We start from the raw sequence: 13,681 nt of genomic DNA on the forward strand, positions 1-13,681 counted from the left end.
TTTGGTAACATTTGGTCGATCAGGAAAATTCTTCAATCTTATGACGTCAAATTTATTTGTGTTCCAAGGCTGCTATGTTCTGTGAATTTCTGTGAAAGGGTCTGAACTAAATTCTGTGAAAGGATCTGAACGTTCAGATCCTTCTGATGATTACAGAATAACTTGGGGAACTCCAGAGGGGATGGATGAGTGAGTGAGTGAGTGAGTGAGTGAGTGAGTGAGTGAGTGATGGAGAGAGAGAGAGAGAGAGAGAGAGAGAGAGAGAGAGAGAGAGAGAGAGAGAGAGAGAGAGAGAGAGAGAGAGAGAGAGAGAGAGAGAGAGAGAGAGAGAGAGAGAGAGAGAGAGAGAGAGAGAGAGAGAGAGAGAGAGAGAGAGAGAGAGAGAGAGAGACTGATTTGTGAATACCTTCATGCAAAACATCCCGGAGTGTGACTCTCTCTCTGGAGATGGCGATGTCTTTCACCTTGGCTTTGGCTTCTGTGAGAGTTACACTCCTCAGGTCATTCTTCTCTATGCGGAGGGATGGATAGCCTGGGAGGGAGGGGACAGGGCACAAACATAGACTCACACTAAGCTTTGCGTCATCTGTTACAACCAAGCCACATTTTCTTTATGTCACAGAAATTTCTTGAAAAACTCCAAGGCCTCTAATTTGAATTCAAAGAATTACGACAATTACAGCAAAAGCAGTCAGCCACACATGACATGTGCCCTATGAGTTGCATCAAAGCAGCTTCATGTGAAGTCCGGTATTACAGCACTTCCATTTCATAACACGTCTACGCACTGACAGAGATTAGCTGTCTGCTTACCAAGGTAGGCACAAGCTTGCATAAAAGAAAAACGCAGCCTCCCCAGAATGTCTGCACCCAGATGAACATACAGCGTAAACATGACCCTTTTTATATAAACACACCTCCTGTGTACACAGCATGTCAGTGATGAGAGATAACCCATTCTAAAATTTGTGCGTCTGCAGTTCACAGCTAATAAGGAGTTCTATGCCATGGTGAATTGTCTGCAGTTGTGGTTAACCACCATTGGAGGAATAGAGTCAAAGGCAAACTCTACCAAACCTATGAAAGAGAGGAAGGGTTGAGCAACCTGACAGACAGTCAACTTGCCCCTGGGGGATCCAGGAAACAACAGCCTCTCTTGTGCTAGTAAGCTATTTGATATTTTGTCGAAAAAAGATCTTTAAAATTACAGAGTTGTGAGCTCAACATGAGAGTGAAGAGGTAGGGGTCAATTAAGGCTTTAATCTTATGATGCTGCTTTAAACAGAGAGGATAAGCCTAGAGCAGGATCCCATCTGCTTTGAAAGATGCAGTCCTTGCTAAATTAATGGTAAGGTATTTTGATTAAATGATGATTAGATCTCTACTGCAGCATGAAGATGGTTTAGTAAGGAGTAATACAGTAAAGGTTACTGCTGCCACCTAGGGGCCAAACTAAGTGCACTGTTTGTACAGCAGAGGAAGAACAGACCATTAGAAACTGTATGTACTGCATGTACAATGTATACCATTGCACAATATTCTGGCAGGGACTGTAGCAACTGCATATAAGTTAATTGTGAGGCAATATTTTTTTTTAACAAATTCATTTTTACTGTGTCTGTTTTTACACTGTGTACCATTTTTGGCTATACTATGTTACATAGCTTTTCGGTTTATATGCAACAAAATCCCCATAAACCATCACCCTGCTTCCACTGGGAGTAAATGCATAGATAGATCCTCATGCAGGAAGGTTCTTCACCCTGTAGAGGTCAGCAGGACAGCCAGAAATCCTAGTCCAAAAAATGAACCACCTCTGTCTTAATGTATAGCATCAGTAGAGCTATGGATGTTTTTTTAGGCTAATTCATTTTGTGGGAGTCTCAATGTCCTGACATTTCATTAGTCACTCATTCAGTCCACACTAGGTCAAAGTAATTAATAGCTAAATCTGATTGATGGCAGAAAAGCCGCTAAGATGCAGGGGCTGTTGTTGTTGCCTGTCAGGACATCTCAAATGAATACGCCATGAGTTTCATGATCAATATGGGCTATACAGCAAATTCGGCTTTGTAATGAAGGATGCTAGTGATTACAACAATCATGTTTTTATATATATATATACACATATATATAAAATCAAGATTATCCCACTGATTTACTGCCTCTACAGAACAGTTTACTGAATTTACTAAGCACAAAATAATATAGCTTTCTTCTTGGGTTGTTTATGGGTTGTTTTTTTTACTGACTTTTTGGCTCATGTTTTTTAATTATAGAGGGCATAGTAAGTATGTGGCAGTTAGTTATGACCAGACTTAAAAAAGACAACACATACAATTGACAATACAAAGGTGACAGGAAAGGTTAGTATATGTATAAGACAGATGAAATGGATGGGTCATGATTTAGAGGATCTAACAAGCCACCAAGAGGTCCTAGGAAGCCATCCATTTATGTTAAAATGATAAATACTAAGAGTTACTTTTACCCTTCTGCTCACAATGCCCTAGCTACAAGCAAGATGCAGGGGTACAGAAATGTGAACATATACTCATAGGGTGAAATTAAGAAAAACAAGAATACTATGGCAAAAGCACAGTAAGCGTGTTTATGCTTACTGCTACTGGTGCAGATGGCTACAAACAGTGCTACAGAGGTTTTTATTCTTTACTCTTCTCTCAGGACTTCATTGGAACTTACTTTTGGTTTCATGAGAGGGAGCACCAGGATTTGGGAAGGAGGCGGCAGCAAGCTGGAGTATGGGTGCAGAACCAGGGTGATTGTCTGATGGCAAGAGGGGTAGGGGAGGGATTGGAGGGTGGGAGAGGGTGAGAAAGAAGTGGTTTAATGGATAGCTCACTCAAATTACAACATGACCTCATTTAATGGATGTGTAGTTGAAAATCTTCAGTTCATAGCCAAAACATCCATCAAACTAGGCATGCTTGCAAGTTGGGTAAACTTACCCATCAAGAGTTGGGTAAAAAAAAAGTAGGTGGATGGTGGTGCCAATCAACAAATTCAGCAAAGCAAACATAAGAAAGAGGGAAGTGGGTAAAACAAATGCACACAGTGTAAGAGGTGGATTGTATCCACAAGGGGGCAATGATGCAAAATACAATGATGGTAAGACACATGAAAACACACTGATTAAGCTGGTGTAGCATTACAGTGGTTCCCAAAATGGGCTCCGGGGACCCCTAGGCGTCCTTGAGTGGGTTCCAGGGGTTCATCCACCAAAATGAGTAAGGTTCTTTTCCTTATTATTTCATTTGAATATTGGAATGGTTGTTCCAATTACAGGTTGCACTCTCTCCACCTACAGTATAAACAGTTGTCCAGCTCTACCAAGTCATCTGGCAACAAATAACCCTCAGATCCCTTGGACAAAATCTTCTAATTTAATTGGGGCCTGTGGCCTTATTTTATTTTATTTTTTTTTATGGGAGGCCTTGCCATTATCTAATTTGGGAAAACCTGGTCTATTCAATGTGAAGAAATGATTAGTCCTACATGTAATGTGAAAACTTTGCTATTGCCCTATGAGTTGGACTGTAATCATTAAGCCAAATCTCCACTCTGAAAAAACAGTGATTATTCAGTGCCATGTTTTATTTGCAAGGCACTCCAGATAATTTTTTCACCTCATACCAATACGGCAATGGTTGCCAGCTGACAGAATGAGGACTGGGTGACAGAAAAACCCATACTGCCACCTCATACCAACAACAGGAAGGACCTCTACTGGAGGGAATGTGCTAGGCCTTAAATCCATTTAACATAAACTGTAAGGTGGTGGTGGGAGAGTAAATGACACAAACTAATAGAATCAGCATTAGTCCCAGTGCTGTTAGACAAGGTAGGCAAGTCTTTCATTTCACATCTAACAAAAGGTATAATGTTTAGGTTTACCACTTACTATAACTTTGTTATGTCCTTAAATTGTTAAGTCTGGATGTGGTAGAAAACCCTTCAGTATAGATCAACAGTTCTGACAGATTTTTTGATAGTCTGTGTGTTTCCCACCGCTTGCTATATTTACATCAATTTAGACAGATGAGTATCAGCCTACTCCAATAGAACAAAGGATCAGTCTACTTCTCTAACAGCTAAACAGTTAGTCTGACAGAAAGGACACAGCGAGATAGTCCACACATTGTTCGGACAGTGATAGCTCACAAGGAGAGCACTGACAAAGGGGGAAGAACATCACTGCAGGAACTGTCTTGTTTATTACAACCTTATGATTCCACTTAAGCTAATTAGGTCATTCACAGCCAATTATCTCATTTGGAAAGGTATGCACATTTGGGGATGCAAGAGTGAGAAGAAAAATAAAAATAAAACGATAAAGGGCTCAAAGTACTTGAGCACTTTTGAAGCAACAATGTTACTTGTCCAAAAGTGTGTTCAACATTTTTTTTTTCCTAACACGATTAAAATTAAAACTCTAATTCTAAAATATATATTATCTTGTCATTAGGCCATAACAGGGCATACAAACTGTATTTAAACTTCAAATTCAATTTCAGTGAGTAAGCTTTGACAGTCCTTTTGGAACATATAGGGATAACATAAATGACCATGCCATGAATGCTTATATTGAAAGATGTCTTGTTTTCATTGAAATATTTTCATTACTTAAAAAAGTAGGTTCTGAGATTTCTAATGTTATTTAAGTCCCAATATTAGGAGGCAGGACAAAATATTACAAATAATTATAACTCTACCCAAACAATGATCTGTGGCACAGCACATGCACCGTAGTCTTCAATCTCAATTGAACTTACCTTATACGATATCGATTTTTTTTTTTTTTAAACAAGCTGTTAATGCCTGTGGTCTTTCTGTGTGTCCTGTGTGTCTAATTATGTGCACTGTTTAAAACTTCTTATGCTGTGTGCTTTGCAGGAACCAGTTTCCACTTTCAAGTCCAGAGAAATCTGAACAATAAAATGTTATTGTCAAGCTTAAGATGGATATGAGTCATATTACCAGTGAACCACCTGGGGTCTTGAACTAACAATCCAATGTCAAGCTATAGGCACTTCTGACAGTTCCCCATCTGACATGCATTTGAGCTACTAACAAAGAGATTCTCACTGGGGGCATCAGTGAGAAGTCAGGGAGACTTGATGAGAAAGCAGCAGGATTGTAAGCATAACCTTGTCAGAATAGAGAGATGATTTAACTTTACTTTAGGGTTAACAACCAACAACCACAGTGGCATCCCAAAACAAAAGGCTTGCTGCTTGCTAACATGGCTTGTTGTCCCCTACAAAATGAAATCAGAGGAATGCTCTAATTAAAGGTCAAAATTTCAAACCTTAACTGGTATAAAACCATAACAGACCATAACTGCTACACCGCCAGACCGATGTTAATGACACTTGAAGGGGTGATGCATCTTGTTACCGACTGGCCCAAGGGGAGCCTGCATCATTCGTAGGGGACAACATGTTTACTTGTTTTATGGCGTGGCTAGGGATTAAAATATCTTACTGGTGACAGGGGCTGCATTGTTGGGAGTGTCAGCCCTCAGATACTGCGTGGTCTGGGTGGACGGCTGAGACAGACCCTGGGAGCTTCCACTGTCGCTCACACTGAAAGACAGAAGGCAACAACATAGTTATTCAAGAGGCACCTGCCCTCCACTCCAACTTCAATACACTTGAAAATAATCTTTAAAGCAACCCTGACCTGCATGCTGATCAGAAGTCAGGTGACTCAGCACTTTTTTGAACCCTTCTAGTTTTAGGGTCTGAAGCGGAAAATCCCATTACACCTCTTCTTGTTCAGACTAACAGAATGCTTTTGTTTAACACATGGATCCCACCATGTCGGAGCGCATGGGCGATGTGATCAAATCAAGCCAATTCAGCAAAATATCATTAAAGCAACTCAATTTAGCTCAAATATCACATTAAGACAGATTCCCATGGCAGTGTAAGCAACTGTGTAAGGGACACTGTGGTTCTATGACTTGAATTAACAGCGGACATGATGGGTGACCTGAAATCTCTCCATATCAATAGCAGCAGAAGTTACAGGATGTGCTGATCTAATTGCATACCAATATCTGGATCTGATAACTCAACTAACGCAGCTGCCTACAGCCACCTGTAAGGGAAAAATGAGTTGTGGGTCAAAATGAATGAGCAAAAGTTCAAGAGTCTTCCGTGGATTCTTTATTCAGACATGTCTGGAGAGAAAACCTTAAGCACACACACTCAAGTGGGCTGCGGGATATTCAAAGGGTAGAAATGTCAGTTTCTTTATACACTTCAGTATGTATAGTTGCTTTGTTCATCCTTTTCTAAGAAATCAATATATGGCTAATGTAATATGCACGCTTCAAACTAGTCAAAACCAGTTCTACAATACACACTAATATAAAGTCTATTCTTACATGATTGTCTAACAATGAACACTAGTCTGAGAGCTAGACTTCTAATATCATGTGGAAGTCATACATGCACTCATGACAGCTGCATGAGTTCTTCATGTGATCAGGACATGATCACATGAAGATCCTTTACTGAATACTCCACTATGATATTCAGGGCAAAGGACACAGTGTTCTATTTTATTTCATACACCACCTGGAATTGAGATTATAGGAACTGAATAACAGGAAAGCTACAGTGCAGGTTTCAACTTGATATAATCCTCTCTGTGGAGATGAACTATTTATCATGTTCTTTGAACAGTAATATTTTGCAGCAAATATTAACATAACTTTCACAGCTGACAGTCACAAGACTGGAGATCCACTGTGTTGTGTGCTGGTTTTCATCTCATTGTTTCAATGCAAGTGTACTTGGCTTAGTTGATATATAAACAATGGCTGGAGTCCCTTTCCTCTCTCCTCTGGAACTGGAAGAAATAATAAGAGATAACATGACAAACCTGTCCTCCATCTCCACTCTCTTCATGCTGTGCAGGTGGAGGATGGCCAGGATGATGGCCACAAGGAAGATGACAATGCAGCAAACGCTCACACTGATGTAGAAAACCTGGGTGGAGGTGGTGGGGGTGGTCACACCAGTTACTGTTGAAAACAGGTCATGGGTTAAAGGCCAGACACAGGAAAGGCTATTCTAGGAAAATGGGACATTAGGTAACCTAAAGGTAGAACGTCACAGCACACAAAATACCATCATCATTACTGAAGGCTTCAATAGTTTTTGCATTGTAGGAGAGGCAGAGCAAAACGTGTGGTAAGGCAATGGAAGAAAGAGAGCACGAGTGAGAGAGGGGGAGGGATGAGGGAGAAAGAGAGGGAGAGCAAGAGCAAGAGAGCAGAGAGAGAGCGAGAGTGCACCAAGTGCTCCACTCAGGGTTAATGGAGGCCTGGAATACCAGAGGCTCTGCCCAGGATCCAGTGTCTGTAGAGCTTTCCTCACCATCTCTCTAAAAGCCTCTGAGGGCCCCAGGTTCCTCGGGCCTACCCAAGCAGAAGGGAGGCAAGCCACTAATGGTGCTTTGTTGCTGAGGCAGTGGGCTCACAAAGAGTCTGAATAAAGGCCAGTCTGAGTCAGAGTGGAAGAGACCAACCACTCCAGAGGGGGAGGAGGAGGTGGCTGACAGAGTGGGAGAATGCATCCCTCTCTTTGGGCTCTGAATCATACACCTTGATTATGGAAAGTCTAGCCAATGTGAGCTGCAATACAGTGAGGCTCTCGGTACTAATTCAGCCTCCGTCTTATCTTGCTGAGGCCCACTGTGACATATGATGCATGGAGCTGGTAGAGAGGGACAAAGGTAGAGCAGGATGTGGAGTTAGCAATACTTACATTCAGGCCTTTGAAGAGTGATATTGTTGGAAAGTGAGGGGATCTTTGGGTCAACATCTATTCCTGTTCACAGAGGAAGGGAGGAAGAAAATTACATCAGCTCACGATTCAAACAATCATGATATTCAGCATTGCAATGAATGCTGAAAGAAAAAGAGACAAATAAAGCTGATGCATTTTACTGAATTCTTAAGTCAAATACCCTGGATAGAGGTGGTGTTAAAGATGGAGATGGCTATATTGTGTGACACTTTCATTGGCTGCAATTATGAGAAAGGGCAAGTATGCAGACATCATTGTTTGTCCTATGCTACCAGATTGTGCAACATGGGTAAAATCCAAGAATGGTGCTTAGCAGAAATGGTTACTCACTCACCGTACGTTTTGAGCACCATTGTGGCATACACAAACACCATTCTTCTATGGCTGCTAATTTGACTCATGTGCTCAGAATAAGCTGGGTATAAATTTGTTTCCACGGGGCATATGACAAGGAGCCTCTTGGCCACATGTAATTATCTTCAGTGGGTTTGAAAATAGCACAGAACTGAAGACAAACACTGGTACATTTCCCACTGTAACTCTTGAAAGCAACACGACATGCCAAATATCTGATGCACAGCGCTGACATTTAAGAGCAATAGAGCCCACATTCCCCACACTTGCACAAACATTCAACGCAGAATATATTTTGGAAAAAGAGAACAACAACGGTATTCATCCAACGATTCAATATGTACTACTGTACTACTTCCTTGGCGCTAATTTCTAACCCTGCCTTTGTTTGAAAACTTACTTTTATAGCACATTTTCCTCCTCTTGAAGTTGAGCACTGTGAAGTTGTTGGCATGGATGGTCAGGTTGAGCTGCACTGTCAGAACGGCCTCCCCATCCACTTTGCCAGAACAGAATAGGTCCACTCTAAAGACTGTAGACACACGCACACAAACACACAACTCAATTAGAGAAGCACCTGGCTTTGTGCAATGCATAATATCTGATCAGAATCTATGCCAAAGATACATGTGAGAGATGCAGGACAGCGTTTAATTTTTAAGGCTTCATACGCACCTGCAGATTTTAAATAATGTTGCCATACAATATTCTGCTGACTGTACACATTTGCAAGATATGAAAAACATATAATGCGTATCATCAGAATTTTCACAATGTTGAATGTAACCATATCAACACTGTCAAAAAAGGGGTGAGTTGCTATGACTGTAAATCTCTTCTCACGACTTATTAGGTTGGAAACTTGAACTGAAAGGCTCTTGCACACTTGAAGACTCTTGCGACAGGTGCACAGCAAAAATAATCCGACTGAGGTTACTGAACAAGAAGTTCTGCACACTGTCCATTTACTTGCAGTCTTTAAAAAGTTAGAACATGTCAGTCCTCAGACCTTATACCTGATGATGGTCTGAGGACCGAAACATTGTAACTCCAAGTGAGTGGCGGGTTGAAAACTAGGTTGAACAGTTCACACACATTTCCTAATATTTGACAATGATTTGATAGTATAGGCAAATACAAGAAAACCACCAGATTAATTTCTTCAGGGACACGTTTTGAATTGTTTTCCTGGAGGCGTGCGAGGCTACATGATGCAGTACTAGACAGGATAATGTTTCAACAACTGTTGCCTGATCACAGCCACACCTAACATCCTTGAACAGTTTTCAAACAGTTTCCAAAACCTGATCCTATTTGGCTGGTACTGAAAACCCTGGAAGTGTGGATTTAACCGTTTCAATGAATTGACACCATTTTCAAAATTCTACAGACTACAAGCGTGTAGAAGCCCCAAGAGGACGTGACAAGCAAGAGGTAGGTGGTTGACCAACCAGAGGTAACACGGGGCACCTCCCCCTGAGTAGAGATGTTGCTCTGTGGCTGGTTCATGGCTGCGGGGTTCTCCACGTGGAAGCCTAGCCGGTAGTCAACCTATGGATGGACAAAGCCATTAACATACACACAAATGGGTTGGGGGTTGGCGTGTGAAGGTGACTCATTGATAATGCTAGATGCTGATCCCTACCTTGGTCTTGGAATACCACGTGAAGTGCAGGCTGTTGGTCTCACTGGGCACAGGCAGGGTGAAAGAGAGCGCATATTGATTCACTACATCGTCCCGCACATAATACAATTCTGCATCCAGGCCTGTGTGGGAAAAGGGGATATAAAATTACATCTGATGAGAAAATGTAATGATCAGTTTTCTGAAAAATTCAGCCTTCAGTTTGCAACAAATAATATAATCTAGAATTATCTAGAAGCTGACCTACACACATAATTAAAAACAACAAAAAACAAAACACACACCCACCCACCCACCCCCACACACACAGTAAGCCATATGGAGAAGGTAAAATATCCACTCAAAATGCCAGCTTTGATTTTGGAGGTTCCCTCTCAATGACAGACATGGACCAACTACATCTGTTAGCACTTGAGAGCTCTTAGTGCCCAACTGAAACACATCAAAACACTCAAGTGAGACAACCTCCAAAATATGACTACAATTTCCTATCCAGGAAGAAATTTGGGCAAGGGAAGGTAGTGGAATGCTTTACATAAAAAGTTCTGATCCTTTGGAATTAGCATACAACATCCAGAAGCAATCCAACCATTGTGTCCTCGGTGAACGCATAGCTTAGGAAATCCCTTAGTACATGAAAAGTAGACGGGTAGACGGGTTGGCATGTACTAGCGTTTTTCTTTATCATGTGCTGTAACAAAGTGAAGGTTTTTCATTGGACTCTCACTGAAGCCGCATCAAAAGTCATATGGGTCTAATGTGTGGTTGTTAATGCAGCTAGTGAAATCCCCAACCCTGGCCTGAGGCTGTGCTATCAGTCCTAGAAAGCCCCCGTCTGGCGGAGTGGGGCCTGTCTATCAGTCTCAGAGGATCTAGTTAAAAGAGATGGGAAGAATGTGCCCAGACTCCCCCAATACCCCAGGGCCGTCTCAGAGCTCTAGCTCAGAGACCTTTCTCACATTGGCTCAATTAGAAACATTCACAGACATTTGCCAACTGGAGATACTCAGAAAGGGGAGGGGGGCATTAAATAGACCAGCATCTAACCAAGCCCAAAGAATAAGATCTGCTTGATGGTTTTACACGGATCAACAACTTGCCTCTTGCAGATTTTCACTGGCCCAGCTGGCTAAAATGAAACTAAAACAAAAATGTATACATTTCAGGGATACATTGAGTAATTTATTGCTATAAAAGTAATTAATTACTAGCAGCAAATTACAGAAAAGTAATCAAACAAGTAAATAATTAGTTGACGGAATAAATTTAATATAATGTAAGGATAGTTTATGTATAATGTAACTGATGTAAGTATTAATTGGCCCTTGTTGCACTTAAAGTATTACTGTATTCCTAGATGAACCGTCAATGAGCTTTCTGAGCTTTCTATAAATGTTTTCTCTTTTTTTTACTTTTTTTCTTGTTGGCATTTACAGTACTTACATTTACTTGTAAATCGTGATAAAATCTGAAAATATGTGACCCTGCCCTACTCCATACACAGGCCCTTGAGCAAATACACAGGCACTTAAGAGGCACACACACACACAGCCTCAGATTAGTGCGGCAATAATTGCCTTCCTCATGCTCAACTCTGTGTGACTCCCTTGTCTCAACATGTGGCCACACTGCTTTGATACCAATTAAAACTATGCAGCCAGGCGAGGGGGCCGAAGGAAGGAAGGAGTGGACCTCACTCAAGTTCGTCCCTCCCAGAATCCCTTAGCTTAACAAGCCCAGCTGCAACATCTTCAAAACAGGAATTTGAGGGAATGGCAACAAGAGCCAATCAACCTGCACAGCTTCGTTAAAACCATCAACTCAGACTGAGGATACGGGAGGTGCTGAGGTCAAGGATGTTGAGCCATACGCTGCAACTTCACCACTCACCTCACACCCTCTGCTCTCTAGAAGGGAAAACAGGGATAGTAGCACAAGGGATGTCTTCGTAAACAAAATTTTTGCTTGCCTAGCTGTCACAATGTGTAAGGAGCCTCAGCACTGTATCATGCTAGTTTGCATTAAGGATGCAACAGTCATTCAGCTGTCAACCATAATCAGCCGGTACACATTCTAAATCGCTCATCAGTGATTGGCTGATCACCTCTTCCAACTACCCGACTGCATTAAAGGCTTAAATTTTTTATTCATGATCATGTGCTATTTGACAGTAATTTAATACAGGCTTTTTTTTTTTTTTACTTCATTTACTTCTGTCTACGTCCAGGTTACATTTCACCCAATCATTTTGCAGTGCTTGCTGTATGTAATTAGATTTATTAACATTTGCATGCTTTTGTCGGTTTTAAAATACAAACTTTAAGGTGTCAGCCCTAGCCGGAAACCAACTGCTAACAAAGACTAACAAAGACACTCAAAAATAAAAAGATACGTATGTGACAAAGTTTGTAAGAAAACATATTTTGAGGGATTATTTCCTGGCAGAGACTTCAATTTCTCCCTGTGGCTGTCAGGTGATTAACAGCAAGCAGAGCATAACGTAATTCCTGCACTGATATGAAAACACTCAACTCGGGCCCACTCAGACACAATGAGATAACAACAAAACTGAATATTTGACAAAACCAAATTAAAGCTTCATGTTTACAGTGATGGATTATAGCTCAGGCAATTTCCAAGTTTGTGGAAGTTGTTTTTCGTACAGCAAATGGCTACTTCTGAAGGTAGGAAAGCCCTAATATCTCCAACTACACTGACTGGGTGCAGACACCACCAGGAGTAATGTAAAGGAGCGGGGCAACTGAGATGATTGGCACAAACCTAAAAAAAAAACAACGGTATTATCCTTTAAGTGGCCTTGCTATTTTTAAATTCCAGAATTGTTGGGAGTGTGACGCAGAGAGAGACTTGGTCAATTCATTTAACTTTTTTGAGAGTATTTGATTATAATATTCATTCAGTATCTTCAACTGTTCAAAAACATTGACAGCTCACATATTACAGGCTGCATAGTCTACTCTGCCTCAACGAAAACCTTTTCTCTGCATTTGTTATCTGCATTACCCACAATAAAAGGCGAGTAAGCAGCACCTTAGTCATCAAGCATACAACAACACCATACAATATAGCCATACAAACATGGCTATATTGAAATTTTACTGAAATGCTTGCTGTGCACTTTTACTTGATGTGCCATTGTTTGTAGAAAATCAGGGTAAAATGTATCATTTCAATCGGCAGTTGGATCTGTGATCAGCCGATCATAGCGTTACAAAAAACGGTAATCAAACTCAGCGCCAAAAAACCCAAACAGGCCACCCCTAATTTCCATTACTCAAAACAATGTTGACATATACTTATACTAGTAACAACTAGCTGGTTACATTAGCCCTGTGGTTTACCACAGCTTTTGACATCCACTCGCCAAGTGGCTGCCAGTTGCGTCAATACCATACTACAGGATGTTGTGTACAGCCAAGTGGGGAGGCACGAGTGCAAGGGGGAAGGGGACTCTTTAATAACTTAATCATTTCATGGTTCAACTGCTTCTACTATGAAGATCAAGAAAGTTAAGGGAAAAAAATTACTCATAGAAATATGTGAATTCCAGCATAATAACTTCAGTCCCACTCACTAAAAAGACTCAGCTCCTAAGGGTGCCAGACCCCCCACCTCTCCTTGTGAGAGGAGACCCAGTGAGACAAACTATATTGTGGCATAGCTAAATCAGAGATAGTGATGAGGATAATAAAAATTAATGGGCAGCGTTACAAAATGCTAACTGTTGTGAAAGGAGTCCGAGTCATCAGAGGGGTGTAAGAGTATTTAAGCAAACCAGCCTCTAAGGAATAGAAGTACACCACAGGAGACGACACATATT

At 41.1% G+C, this 13,681-nt stretch overlaps 1 protein-coding gene across 2 annotated transcripts in view; it reads right to left on the reverse strand.

The window, feature by feature from the left end:
- Nucleotides 1-13,681, reverse strand: part of ryk (receptor like tyrosine kinase) — a 46,874-nt gene that overhangs the window by 13,463 nt on the left and 19,730 nt on the right. The window contains exons 2-9 of one of the 2 annotated variants that reach the window (XM_071517583.1): nt 9,841-9,962; nt 9,647-9,746; nt 8,596-8,727; nt 7,800-7,862; nt 6,913-7,054; nt 5,506-5,606; nt 2,704-2,787; nt 407-532 (exon numbers count right to left, since the gene is read on the reverse strand). In XM_071517583.1, the coding sequence (XP_071373684.1) occupies nt 407-532; nt 2,704-2,787; nt 5,506-5,606; nt 6,913-7,054; nt 7,800-7,862; nt 8,596-8,727; nt 9,647-9,746; nt 9,841-9,962 (870 nt within the window). The remainder of the gene's footprint in view (nt 1-406; nt 533-2,703; nt 2,788-5,505; nt 5,607-6,912; nt 7,055-7,799; nt 7,863-8,595; nt 8,728-9,646; nt 9,747-9,840; nt 9,963-13,681) is intronic. The other variant, XM_071517584.1, reaches the window with a different exon arrangement.

The sequence above is a fragment of the Centroberyx affinis genome, unplaced genomic scaffold (genome assembly GCF_046629955.1).
Source record: "Centroberyx affinis isolate AG114_WGS23_722 - 3 ecotype Tasmania unplaced genomic scaffold, CSIRO-AGI_Caff_v1 ptg000503l_1, whole genome shotgun sequence".
NCBI lineage: Eukaryota > Metazoa > Chordata > Actinopteri > Beryciformes > Berycidae > Centroberyx > Centroberyx affinis.